Source organism: Astyanax mexicanus, chromosome 8 (genome assembly GCF_023375975.1).
Source record: "Astyanax mexicanus isolate ESR-SI-001 chromosome 8, AstMex3_surface, whole genome shotgun sequence".
Lineage (NCBI taxonomy): Eukaryota > Metazoa > Chordata > Actinopteri > Characiformes > Acestrorhamphidae > Astyanax > Astyanax mexicanus.
Window position 1 is genome coordinate 13,647,033 of NC_064415.1, and position 13,922 is coordinate 13,660,954.

Here is a 13,922-nt window from a genome sequence, read left to right on the forward strand (position 1 = left end):
AACACTATATATATAATTTTTTAACATGCGTAATTTAGGGTGTGGCCGGTATGTTGTAGGTTATTTGCAAAACTAAAACATATTTTCAGTAGTGGTGTCAATCGATTTAAAATTTTAATCCACTTAATCACAACAATTTTCTGTGATTAACTGTGATTAATTCCACTTCTTCTTCTTTAGACACAATTTTTTATTGTGGATATTTAAATATAAATAAAAGAATGAATGTGAGAAATGTAAAATGCTATTATATTTTTTAGTGGTGTTAATTACAATACTAGTATGTGCTAGTATGTTTGAGGAGATAAAGCCCCACAAAATCAGGGCTGTTTAATGTTTAAGTGTAAACTTATGCATATGCATTTGGAAGCACAAGCTTATTGATTGGTCTGCCAATGATTTTTAAAGCAGATTGGGCCTATCAGACAAATAAGCAGCACTGATTGTTGTGCTGCATACTTTCTCTCTCCCAGGTGAAGCTGTGTGACTTTGGCTTTGCTCGAATCATCGGTGAGAAGTCTTTCCGGCGCTCAGTAGTGGGGACCCCCGCATACCTGGCTCCAGAGGTCATCAGCAGCAATGGCTACAACCGCTCTCTGGACATGTGGGCGGTGGGGGTTATACTCTATGTGAGCCTGAGCGGAACCTTTCCCTTTAACGAGGACGAGGACATTCACCAGCAGATCACCAACGCCGCCTTCATGTTCCCCCGCCAGCCGTGGTCACTCATCTCTCTGGAGGGTAAGACAGAGATAGAAAGATAAAGAAAGCTACAGTGAATGTGAATCTGGGATTTAGAATGTACTTGTGGTTTAACTCAGTGATGCTGAAAGTTATTTTAAATATGTTACTCTGCACTAATTCCAAGCTGATTAGCGAGCACACAGTGAATAAAATAATCCAGTTTTTAATCAAATTTCTGCAGTTACCTGATTAATTAAATGTTTTAAAAAGCTTTAATCAGTATTAATTACTAGAAATCTGATTAAGAAACATAAAGAAGAGTAAAAATCCTGTTATTTATTGACTGACTCATAAACCTGGAGTTTTCCAGTTATTTGATTACTGAAGCATATGCAAACACATTGATTGGATTAGTGACAAAATTCAATTTCCTACAGAATAATTGGGATCATGTACACACTGTGTTTGTTACCATATTTTATCAATCACTTTTTTCACTCATTCATTTTTTCCCATATCTCTCTCTCTCTCTCTCTCTCTCTCTCTCTCTCTCAGCGATGAGTTTGATTAATAACCTGCTGCAGGTGGTGGTGCGGCGCAGGTTCAGCGTGGGTAAAGCTATGGGGCATCCCTGGCTCCAGGTAAATTTAGCAGTTAGCCTGTAATCCAGCTCTTTTGTCTGTGATCTATGGGAAGGGGAAGAGCTTGACTGATGGTAGTTTAGTCTGACTTAGACAGATGCTCTTTATTGATCTGTGAGGAGACAGTAGTGTGTAACAGTAGCTGGAACACTGGAAGTGCTGCACTGGGCAATAGTCTTTGGCTGCCATGAAAATGGATTCAACCTGTTTATCTCTAAGTGGTTCTGTTCATCAAAGGAAAGCAACAGAACTTTCTATCAGATTTTGGAGAATTGCTTTGAGGATTTGTTCACATTCAGTGACTAGGAAGGATAGTGAGGAATAAAACAATCATTGTAAAAAAATATTTTATTTCAGGTAATTTTGTGACTTTATTATTACATTCTATATCGTCGCTGTCCTATGAAAAACACTTATCTCCATTTTTGTCGATTTTTAATTTACTACATAATTTGAACAGACAAACTGCTCCTTACACTATGCCAAAATTTCTTGATGAACGGACCAATAGAAACTCTTCAAAATGACTGGAAATAAACTCTTTTTACATTGACTTCCATTGAAGGTTTACAAGGTTTTTTCTCTCTCCTGTAAAGTTGCTGTTTTGGAGATAAGTGTTTTTCATGGGAAAGCGACGATATACATTCTATTAGTACAGTTGTTTGATACAATATAAAAGCCACAAGGCAAAAAATCCTAAATTGATTTCCTAAATTGAAAACTTGTGGAACATAATCAAGAGGATCAAAATGGATCAAACCAAGCTGAACTGCTTGAATTTTTGCACCAGGAGTGGCATGAAGTTATACAAAAGCAGTGTGTAAGACTGGTGGAGGAGAACATGCCAAGATGCATGAAAACTGTGATTAAAAACCAGGGTTATTCCACCAAATATTGATTTCTGAACTCTTAAAATATTTTTTCAGCCATTTGAAATTTGGAAGAAATGTTGTCTGTAGTTTATAGAATAAAACAACAATATTCTTAAGGTCTCTTAATTATTTACAGAGCTGTATATGTTTTTATTTGCCACTGTTTCTTACGTTTTTTAAAACAATAAATAAACAGATTCCAGTTTAAATGGGCAAAATATTAAAGAGTGAAATAGTAATACTTTCCACTGTTTCCTGAGGACTGTCTGTGTGTTTCTCCAGAACTTCCAGCTGTGGTGTGATCTGCGTGAGTTCGAGCAGAGGATGGGCCGCCGGTATCTCACTCATGAGTCTGATGATGATCGCTGGAGAAGCCATGCTCTGGAGAAAGGCCTGCCTTTCCCCTCACATCTAACAGCAGAGCCCTCTGAAGAACTGAGCATGTAGCTCAGCATAACTGTAAAACTGTGTTACTGTTTAAATGTGTATATTGTGCAAAATGTAAAAAGCATTTTTAGTATTTTTTATTGTGTACATATGTTTACCTGGTTGTTCTTTTAATAAAAATACAATAAGGTTCTGGAGTTGAGATATGTGTTTTATTCTACAAAGAGGTGATAAGGAAATCTAGTACTGAGAACTACACATGACTGCAGTGGAACCTTTCTGTACACCCAAAATACAGACACAGTGTCACTGATGTGAAGCACCACATGCAGAAGCCTTCACTGGATGTCCTTTGGTATGTTCAGGTGCTAGAGGGCACACCTGAGGAAGCCCAAATGAATGGGTTGTTATGGAGAATTTGGAGGTTCAGAAGTTCAGGAGGTTTAGGAACAGGCCAAGCCTTGTTACTCTTAAACAGGCTCTGACACTTAAGTGCTAACACTGACCCCTAGTGCATGGAAGGTAAATCCTGCCAAAAATAAAACTGAAATGAAAACACTAAAATGTTAATTTTGCGCTTTCTTTTTCCAAACGCGTGAAATTATTATGACAAAATTAAAAACAAAATTAAATCACTTTATTTGCAATTTAATTTTCACTTGAGCATGGGTCATATGTGACAATTTTTTTTTTTTTATTATTCTTATTATTATTTTTTGCCATTTTATTTTCATTACCATACAGGTAATTCACAGTCAAGTCTAAAACGAAAAATGCAATTGTAAAAAGAAAAATGAAAGCTTTCCATTCGGCCTTTCCTTTTCGTAGTTTTGTCTCATGTAAATATACAATAATTGTGTAGTATATTGTATTTAAGTTCACTTCTACTTATAGTTCATAGTGCATTTTGTGGCATTACTGAAGACATACGTGCTGGAATACTGCTAGTAAAATTTTGAACAGAATAGTTTTTTTTATATCTAGGGGTTTTAAAAATATTTTGTTTTACAATGCTGTATTGATTTTTCACATTCAGAGAGGTTTTTTTTCTTTTTATGATTTTTATTTTAAACTTAATATTTATACAGATCCGTGTGGAATTATTCTGTAAACGGTAAATTACACTGTAATCGCTTTGCTTACAGTATTGCAATGTATCATGATATATTGCATTGTAACTTCTGAATGGTGCTAGCTAGTTACATTTCGTATCGCCAAAGTCTTGCCCAGTCCGCAGTTAAATGTAAATTTGTGGGGGCTCTTATTTTGAAGGCGGGAAACTTGCCGTTTGCGGACTCTTATTTTGAAAGGCCGAGAGTTTGAGTTTGTTGTGACACAGCGTATGTGTGCTTCCCTGCTGTGTGAAAGTGTAGAGATGGAGACGGATCGAGCGGCTAAAGTGAGTTTTTACTGTATCAAATAATGTGTTTAAATGTTGTGATCAGAGAGTGTTAATTAGATTATATATACATTTGATTAAAGTCAGGTTTTAGGCTCGTATCAGAGCAGCGGACTTTAACCTGTTGTAACTTACTGATCTTCTCTCTGTGTGATATTAACGTTACTCTTTTTTTAACATGAGAAACAACGAGTCTCTGCTCCTCAGTCTGAAGCCACATCTTCATAAAAGTTGTGAGCAGAGGGAAGCATGAAGTGCTGTAAGATTTTGTGGGAAAGCACTGCACTGACTTTGGACTTGATAATAAAACACAGTGGATCAACACCAGCAGATTACATGAATTTCCAAACCATCACTGACCATCAGTAAATTTGATATTTTATTTGTAAATCAAGGAAGCAGAGTCTGGAGGAAGAGTGGAGAGATACACGGTTTAAGCTGCTTGAGGTCTAGTGTTTCAAGTCAGTGCAGTGTTTTCCCTCTAAATCTTACAGCACTTCATGCTTCCCTCTGCTACTGACAACTTTTATGGAGATGCAGATTTTATTTTCCAGCAGGACTTGGTACACTGCCCACACTGCCAAAAGTACCAATAGGTCTTATATAATACTCTAATTTTCTGAGACACTGATTTTTGTGTTTTTAATGTCTGTAAGCCATAATCACCAACAATAAAAGCAAAACACGCTTGAAATAGATCACTCTGTGTGTAATCTATCTATATAATATGAGTTTCACGTTTTGAACTGAATTACTGAAATAAAGTAACTTTTCAACGATATTCTATTTTTTTTAAATGCACTAGTATGGTATCGGTTTATTGATACATAATCTCAAACATTGATATTTTAATTGAAAAGTAAACTCCCTAAGACTCACCGTCCAATTGGACTAACTACAAATACTGATTCACTAATGAAATCAATAGGGTTGAACCTGTAGTGAAGAATATTGTTTGTTAACTTTTGTGAAACTGATCTAATACATAATAATAATTATTGGTGTTTGCTTATTTAGAAGTATTTAATCCTCTTAAGTAACACAGGTGCTGTGAAGTATCACAGAGGATACTTCGTCGTGCAGAATCACAATATTATGATGTCATCCTTATTGCAGGAAATGTATCATATTGTATCATAAAAAAAGCCCTGTGATTCTCACACCTAGTTGACAGTTGAAATGTTTTTTTTTATCTTCTCCTGTAAAGTTGTAATTGTGGAAATACGAAGTTTTATATGACCCCAGCAATATGCTGTTATGCTATTGTGTGGTTTTGGGAGCAGCCTTAGATATTTTTACCAGATCCAGGTAATATATAGTAATACGTACACCCTGATTATGAATTTGATTTATTGATTTAATAAGAAGGGATAGGGGCTAATAATCTTCCCGCACTTGTTTCTCCTCACAGCTTGAGTTTGCGGTGCAGATGACCTGTGAGAGCTGCGTTAATGCAGTGAAGGGAGCTCTGGAAAAACAGCCTGGTGAGATAAAGAAGACAGATGTTGGCTAAAGTTAAACCTGACTGTATTATATACTTAAACTGATATTACAGTGAATACCAGTAACATATTAATACATAAAGGAGTGATTTAACTCTGTGTGTTGTTTTGACTCAGTCTAGGGTCAAGATTTAAGAGAAAATAAGAGCAGTCAAAAAGTTACAGTGTGTTAGGCTCAACTTTAAACATAACAAATCAGCAGTTCACCAGTTTGTTTAAATATAGTACCTAGCAACATTTTGTCCATATTGTGCAGTCCACTATAATATTAATAAAATATAGTTTTTTTCTTTACTTGTTTGTATGTGTTTAATGAATCAGGAGTGCAGTCGGTTCAGGTTGATCTGTCTCGGGAGGAGGTTCTGGTGGAGACGTCTCTGAGCACTCAGGAGGTTCAGGGGCTGATAGAGAGCACCGGCAGGAGAGCAGTGCTGAAGGGGATGGGTGGATCAGAATCAGGTGTGTCTTTTTACCGGTAACTATACCCTGAATCTGTGTTGACTGTTTGGCTAGATTTGGGGTGAGGTAAATATATATATTTACCTAAGGCAGGGATGTCCAAACTTATTTTGTTGGGGGCCAGAAGGAGAAATATATTAAGTCACGGGCTACACACTGTAATAAAACAAATAATGAAATATTCCACTTTAAATAATACTTTTTTTCCTGATTATTTCATTTACACACCATTTTACTGGACTAACTGTCTTTATCTTTGACAGTGTTGTGTAAACTAAGATTTTTCAAATTGATGTTTAATTTCATGATGTCTCTTAATATTAAACTCCGTAATTACGGCAACGTTTGGACTCTTTGGCCCGTTTGTCTGCGCTAGAAATGCGCACCCTCTCCGCTTTTAGACTCTTTTGCCCAGTTTTTCTGTGCTAGAAATGCGCTCCCTCTCTGCTTTTAGACTCTTTTGCCCAGTTTTTCTGCGCTAGAAATGCGCACACTCTCCGACTCGTTTCTGACACCTAGCGTTCAAACTTTGAATCTCACATTATAAAAACCTTCTTAACAGCGGGCCAACTTTCATTCTATTTCTAAAATACCTCGCGGGCCGCTCCACAAAAGAAAACGGGCCGCAAATGGCCCGCGGGCCGTAGTTTGGACACCCCTGACCTAAGGCATATGTTAGTACACTACCAGCAGTGCTACTCTAAAGTAAGCTTAAGGTAGAGAGAGGCTCACTGTTTTATATAAAGTATTTTTTAAACTATAAGGCGCATTTACTGCTGGAGAAACTTCACTGAAATGTAATCCTTAGAAAAAAAAATGGAAATCTTAGCTTACTATAAATATACAGAAGTGCTTTACTCGCCCAAATAAACAGTTTTCAGGAGAGAAATCTTAACTTAGGCACTTCCCCCAGCTTCCCCATTTAAAGAAACCATGGAGACACCCTATCTCACTTCAATGTAGGCATCCTTACTAGTGTCGCTTAATGCGCCTTATAATTAACTCCGCCTTTTATATGAAAATAGACTAGAAAAAATACTGACATTGATGGTGCTCTTTATAATCCGGTGTGTTTTATAGTCCAACAATTACAGTAAATGTGTGAGTGTGTGTTTGTGTTTTAGACCTGGGTTCAGCTGTGGCGATGATGAGTGGGGCGGGTCGAGTGCAGGGCGTGGTTCGTTTCCTGCAGCTGTCAGAGAATCGCTGTTTAATTGATGGTACGATTGACGGGTTGGATCCTGGAGCTCACGGACTCCATGTGCATGAACTGGGAGATCTGACGCAGGACTGCTTGAGGTACGGGAGACTCTTCTAATGGGTCAGAGATTTTTTATTGCAAACAATGCAGGTGCTTCCTGTTAGTATGAAACAGATTAATTTGACAATATTTTGTGTAGTATTCTGTCAAATAAGTAATTAAATGAACATTGTGTTTGTAGTGTAAATGCTGTGAATCCTGGATTCTACTAGTTCATAGTAAAAAAAACGTTTCTCTGCAGTGGGCCATTTCACACCAAATCACTCTGAATAATTTGCTTACGTAGCAAAAATTGTATTATGAAGAAATTAACGAATAAATATGTTTAAATGCGGTTGAATGTAAGTAAAAATAATGACTGGATGTTTTAGTAGTTAAGAGTTTATTAGCATGATGATGGTTTCTCCAGTGATTGGGTGTGATAGAATAAGAAATCTGACTGTTATATTTTTAAGTCATGTGAATTTAAACGTGCTCTCATGTGGATCATTCATAACTGAGGAAATCTTCACAACTTCCTTGCTGGTCTTCAGCATATTACGAGGATGAAAGGCTGGTTTTATGGGTGTTATTTCATGTTTTTTTATGTAAAACACTGGTAATATTTGTTATATTTGAATGTGTCAGAGTGTGTGGATAATTAAATAAACGTGATCTTGTGTGCAGCTGTGGAGAGCACTATAACCCCTTCGGGAAACAACATGGAGGCCCAGCGGACACAGAGAGGGTACGATTACTTTAGACTCAGTGAAATTTTAGCATCACTGCAGAGCTAAATGCTGTACAGTTTGCTAATGTCATGAGTTTACTGATGTAGATCTACCCATTCAGGTTCATTTATAGAACTTCATGACTAAACACATTTTTATAGACAAATGCATCCATTATTATTTAACCTTGAGCAGTTTAGAGTTATCATCGTATTGTTACACTGTTTAATGTAACTGCGTTGACACATTTCTAATTACACAGTTATTCATTTATTGATTGATTTATATTCAATCATTTTGTATTAAGAGGTTCTAATTGGAACTAATTAAAATGAATTTATAAAAGGGGTAATTAAACATGGTTATAAACTCAGTGATGGTGATGCTATAATAGATTGTCTTGTGTTTGTGGAGCAGCATGTGGGTGATTTGGGAAACGTCCAGGCCGGATCAGACGGCAGAGCCACATTCAGACTGGAAGATTCTCAGCTCAAGGTCACTCACTCATCTTTAATTCTTATACAGAATATTCACACATATAATCACACATATAAATGATTTCACAAACAGTTAACCGTGCAGTGTTGTTTACATTTCATATAGATGCATTAATAAGAAATGTAATCAATGTAGAGTTAAATGTTCATAAAAGGACTGTGTAGATTTTTACGCCATTATTCCAGTTAGTATGCATATTATTTATTCTTGAGGAATGACTGATACATTTCTAATTACCTGGTCATCTTAAAATAAAAGCTGCTGCAGATGCAGCAAAGATCACAGGAAGAAATAAAAATCAAACCAAAATAAATTGTTATTTCTGGCATTATCATTTACTGTAATTCACAAGCAATTCACATACTAATAATATTACACCTGTCACAATAATTACAATATCGACTTATCATACAATTAACACGAAAGAGCTTGTATTAAAAACTGCACTATTATTATTTTTTATATATTATTTATTTATTATATTTTAAAATATTTATATTACAGTTCCAACGTCAAGTTTTTCTTAATAGTTAACAGTTTAGTGTGTTTATATTATAATGCTGTTATTTTATCATTATATCACTGGCATAAAATCATAATAATATTGTTTATTTCAATTTATCTTGGGACAATATATCGTCCAAAATATATCATTATCGTGACATGCATAAAAGTTTATAATTTTTTTTTCCTTATTATTATGATTATTGTTGTTATTATTAATTGTATAATAATAATAATTATTATCATTATTATAATAATTATGAGTAGTAGTAGTGCACAGTCAGGATTATTCATACACCGTCATGCCACATGTCATGGGACTTTTCAAATTGTTAAAATAAGGGAAAAACATAATCATTAAGTGGTCTCTTACTTTTTTCCCCCAGAGCTGTTTAGTGTATTTAGCATTTGGTTAAATTGAGCCAAAAATAATTTGTCCAAAGACATTTTAGCTAATAAAGCCTGGCTAGTTTGCCCCCTATTTTATGAAAACCCTATTATCAAATCATTGTTTATGAACAACACAATAATGCTTTTTTTTGTGTAAGGACAGACAACATGCACATTAATCATAAAAATATCTGAATTATTATTTGAATTATTACAGCTTGCGAAAGCAGGCCTATAATAGCCTTTTCCACCATGATATATGATTAACACTGATAACCAGTTCATCCTAATTGAGAGTCTCGTATCTCTTTAATTGCCCGTTATATAACAGCTATCTCCCTCACTTCCTCCACTTATGACCCCTTTCATTCCATAATTACCAGCCGTTTCCTCTGTGGTCTGAAGTTCTGTGTGAAGATGAGGTCTGAGCTCTGATGTTCAGAGTGTGTTATTGTACAGTAGAATACAGAAGAGTGTGTATAGTATTACAATAGTCTTACCCTGCATTTCTCTGAGATGAATACAGTATTCTGCTCTAAGTCTCACATGTCTTTTTTCTTCTCTCTGGCTTTTTTTTGGAAAGGTGTGGGACGTGATTGGTCGGTCACTGGTGGTGGACTCTGGGGAAGATGACCTAGGGAGAGAAAGTCACCCTCTGTCCAAACAAACAGGAAACTCAGGACAGAGGTGAGAACAAAAGCGTTGTGGACACCCCTTCTAATGAATGCATTTAGTTACTTTTAATGTTGCACCCACTGCTGAATTACTGCTTGTCTATTCCATATAGAAAAATACTCGCATTAGAATAGGACTCTGTAGTAAATAAACACAGACATGTGGACACCAAGCCTGTTATTTGAAGTGAGGTAGAAAGTTATTAAGTTAAAGAACTGTGTTCTCTGGAATACTTTTGTGGTGATCATCCACCAATCTGACTTGAATGTAATCAAATACAGTAGAAAACCTTTTCTGGACTGTAGAAACAGTTCTCCCACAAAAGCAGAAAAATAGTATTTTAAAACAATGATTTTGGATTGAATTGGAGAGTGATGAGCTTTATACAGTAGAATAAAAAAAGAAGTTTGTGCACCCCTGATCATTTTTATGATTTTCCTTTATAAATCATTGGTTGTTCGTATCAGCAATTTCACTTATTTATCATAATATATATATATATATATAAAATCATAAAGCAAACAAACACAGTGATATTTGAGAACTGAAATGAAGTTTATAGGATTTACAAAAAGTGTGCAATAATTCTTTAAACTGAATTAGGTAGGGGCATCTGATCCAATGCCATATATTGTCTGGATTTGAAAGTCCATTTAAAAATTACAGTTAATTAAATACTAAAGGAGAACAGCCACAGTTTTCATGATGCATTTAAATCAACACATTTAACACATTACCATCTATCTGCCTACAACAGTTTGGCTCCGCCCATTAAGTCTAAGGGTAAAAGTTAGGGTGTCAAAAAATATCAATACTTCTATGTTTTGTTTTGCAGTACTGTATTGATTTTAAAAACCCAGTATCTATTTTTGATTATTAGTTTATATGTAAAGATTGGTGTCAGACAGTGGTTTATTTTGGGTTGTTTAAACTCCACCCACTAGATAGAAGTTTCTGTACTCTGTTGTTAAATGAAAAATCTCAGATCTCACTTTAACCTTGCTTACAGTATCACAGTATACTGTAACATATTAAATTATAACCCCTGTATTGTGACGTGTATCACATTGGTAAGTTCTAGCCCATACACAGACCTGGATACGAATACAGACTGTTAAAACAGAGACCATTTGCATTAATCAGAAAAGACCCTGTAACAAAAACTAATAATTATTAGTTCTTAATTCTCTCCCTTTTCCTTCGTCTTTAGGCTTGCTTGTGGCATCATCGCTCGCTCTGCAGGACTCTTTCAGAACCCTAAACAGATCTGTGCGTGTGACGGGGTCACGCTGTGGGAGGAGAGAGACCGACCAATAGCAGGAAAAGGCCGCAGAGTCACAGATCCACCGGCAGCTAATTTATGACAGCATATATAATCAGTCGTGATTAATCATAAACAAAGAATGCACTTACAGAGAAAGAGAGAACATAAGAATGAAGACAGACTGAAGAATAAGGGGTCTGTAGTGGTGTGGGCAGAATTCTTGATCTAGGTCTTGTTCCTGTCAGTGAGGTCATGTTAAATAAAGCACTAATTAAATCTTAGATCAGCAGTTCTGCTCAGAGTAGCTTTATGAATGTGGGCTCAGAGAAATTCCTGCTGACTTGACGAAACCTTTTAAACTACCACCTTGCCTTGTGCCCTGCGCATTATCCTGCTCTGCTTATAAACCAGCAGGGGCTTTCTGTTCACTCAGATGTGAGCTGCTTTTAATTCAAACACTTATAAGCGTTTAAAACAAGGTTATTGAAACTCTCATACCCCTCAGGAAGGAACACACAGCTATAACACACACGGTAAGTGTGTGCTGTTCAAATATTCGTTTGTAACAGGATCAACTCAAACCTTACAGAAATTTGATCGACATATATAGATTTAAATGTGATACATATTGGAATATATGTGACACAAAAGACAAAATTATTTGAAATAAACCATTTACAAAAAAATAGACATTAATTTCAGTCATATATCAGCATATACAGACATTTATGTGTAAAACATACATATAATATTTAACAATATACTATAGAAAATTGGCACTCTAACAAAACCTATGTATCTCTGAAGGAGAAAATCTTTACTTTGCAATTGATGTTGATGTAAAAATATTTTATACCAGTCATTTCAAAGCATTTCTATTGGTTAATTCATCAATACAAATGGACACAATGTGAAGAACAACTGCCAGATTCACATTATGTCAAAAGTGAAAAACAGCTGTAAAAATGATGTCATGTTTTTCATAAGCGCACATAAAGATTACATGAATGATCCATATTTTATGCGTATTTGTCCAATATGCGATATTTAAATCTGTATCCAAAATATATGTTCATATGCATTTGGAAAATATGTCCTGTACTTTAAGATCTTAAGTTAAGAAATTGTGTTTAGATTGGTCAAAAATGAAACAGATCTGCGATTAATGTTTTAAGGTTTTACCAGCGTAATGTTCTCGCAGTATCTTCAGTGCTTTTCTGCCATCTTCAGCAGCCTCATGTCAGATTAGCGAAAGTCTCTTGTCATCGATTAAGGCTGGTAAGGCGACGAGTCGCTTGTGTCGCCCAGCGTTTGTCGCTTGTGGGCGTGTCAAGCTCATCGCCCGCGTTTATCATGGTCCAGCCTCCGACAAGAAAAAAGGCATCACTTGGCCACTTTATTCTCCAGCTATAACTCCCAAACTTGCTGGACTCTTGTGCGTTTCTGTGATTTAACTGCGCTGGAAACGCAGCCGTTCCCACAGACTGATGTGGGTCCACCCCGTTCAACAGAAAGAACCGGGAAAGAAACTAGAAATTCAGGAGAGCAGGAGCTTGAGGACGTCGAACCGCCTTGTTTGTGATTGGTCCAAAGAAAAGCTAGGAGCCAATCGGGTTAGAATGTCGCTTCACCGCGTCATAACTCATTTACATAAGTTGAGAAAAATTCATCTCCGTGTCGCTTGTCGCTCTGTTATGGAACGCCAAAAGGCCCAAAAAACGGCTGGACCAGACGCCTTTTATCGAAAAGTAAAATACGCCGTTCTGTGTGAGTTTTACGCCGTAATATACGCCGTTCTGTGTGGGTTTTACGCCGTAATATACGCCGTATGATTTCAAGACGGCATAATATACGCCGTATGATTTCACGACGGCGTTAAAAACGCCGCTAAAAGCACAGAAGACGCCGTTTCCCACGGCGTTTTACGACCCTTTTGGCGCGCCGTACAGAAGCGGCGTTTTAGTGTGTCTCTTGACGCCGTAATAAGCCGTCGTGGCGACAAATCGCGCCCTGCCATAGGAAATGAATGGTCGCCTGTCGCTTTGTCGCTTTCCAGTGTTAAAGCAGGGTTAGCCTCAACACAGGTCGTATTTCTCCTCAGACCCGTCGAACAGTGTGGTGCTGGAACTCCAGTGGCTCGGCTAGCCATCTTCACCACAAGCTCGCTAGCTTTTTCTTCAGCTCCAAACTTTTCTTTCCTGCGTAATACGTTGTGCTTAACTAACTACTCACGCTCGATAATCTTCAACCCTGGGCCCATAACCTGTAAAAGTGATCTAATTATTTTGCTCAGACTTAACCTATGTGGCGAATAATAAGCGGAGTCTCTCAGTTTTTATTCTTTATTATAAACACAGAGTAGAAGCATGGCCGTCCTCTTGAACATGCTCCACTCGACTGCACACAATGCGTCATTGCGTCACACGCTGTATCACATAAGTGTAATTGATTGGCTGTTGAACCATATACACATAACATTCCCTATCATAATAAGAGCGTTATATCATATTTAACAATATTTCATGTTGAGCACGATTGTTGTGCAGAACCCTGACATTCCATCAATAATTAAATCAATAGTTTTAATAATTGAATTCCTTTTGATGATTGGTTATATGTTGTTGCCTGGTATACATGTTCTCTAGCTGAGTAAATTCAATAAATGAGAAAGCAGTG

At 36.5% G+C, this 13,922-nt stretch overlaps 2 protein-coding genes across 3 annotated transcripts in view; both read left to right on the top strand.

The window, feature by feature from the left end:
- The window catches only part of prkd4 (protein kinase D4), a 33,346-nt gene extending 30,569 nt beyond the window's left edge, over window positions 1-2,777 (top strand). For both annotated transcript variants that reach the window (XM_007241756.4, XM_022678094.2), the window contains exons 17-19: window positions 474-741; window positions 1,240-1,325; window positions 2,480-2,777. In XM_007241756.4, the coding sequence (XP_007241818.3) occupies window positions 474-741; window positions 1,240-1,325; window positions 2,480-2,644 (519 nt within the window). In that variant the 3' untranslated portion in view covers window positions 2,645-2,777. The remainder of the gene's footprint in view (window positions 1-473; window positions 742-1,239; window positions 1,326-2,479) is intronic.
- A 1,098-nt stretch (window positions 2,778-3,875) lies between these two features.
- On the top strand, window positions 3,876-13,922 carry LOC103033160 (copper chaperone for superoxide dismutase). The gene is made up of 8 exons (XM_007241755.4): window positions 3,876-3,983; window positions 5,395-5,467; window positions 5,807-5,944; window positions 7,069-7,243; window positions 7,872-7,932; window positions 8,333-8,410; window positions 9,891-9,994; window positions 11,193-13,922. Exons 1-8 carry the CDS (start codon window positions 3,927-3,929, stop codon window positions 11,344-11,346), a joined length of 840 nt encoding a protein of 279 aa, XP_007241817.2. The 5' UTR covers window positions 3,876-3,926; the 3' UTR covers window positions 11,347-13,922.

Bases quoted from the DNA above. Each gene is read 5' to 3' on its own strand.
- LOC103033160 (XM_007241755.4), top strand. From the start codon at position 3,927: ATGTGTGCTTCCCTGCTGTGTGAAAGTGTAGAGATGGAGACGGATCGA. The intron at 7,933-8,332 runs GTACGATTACTT...TTTGTGGAGCAG, and splicing joins GCCCAGCGGACACAGAGAGG to CATGTGGGTGATTTGGGAAA. The intron at 8,411-9,890 runs GTCACTCACTCA...TTTTTTGGAAAG, and splicing joins TGGAAGATTCTCAGCTCAAG to GTGTGGGACGTGATTGGTCG.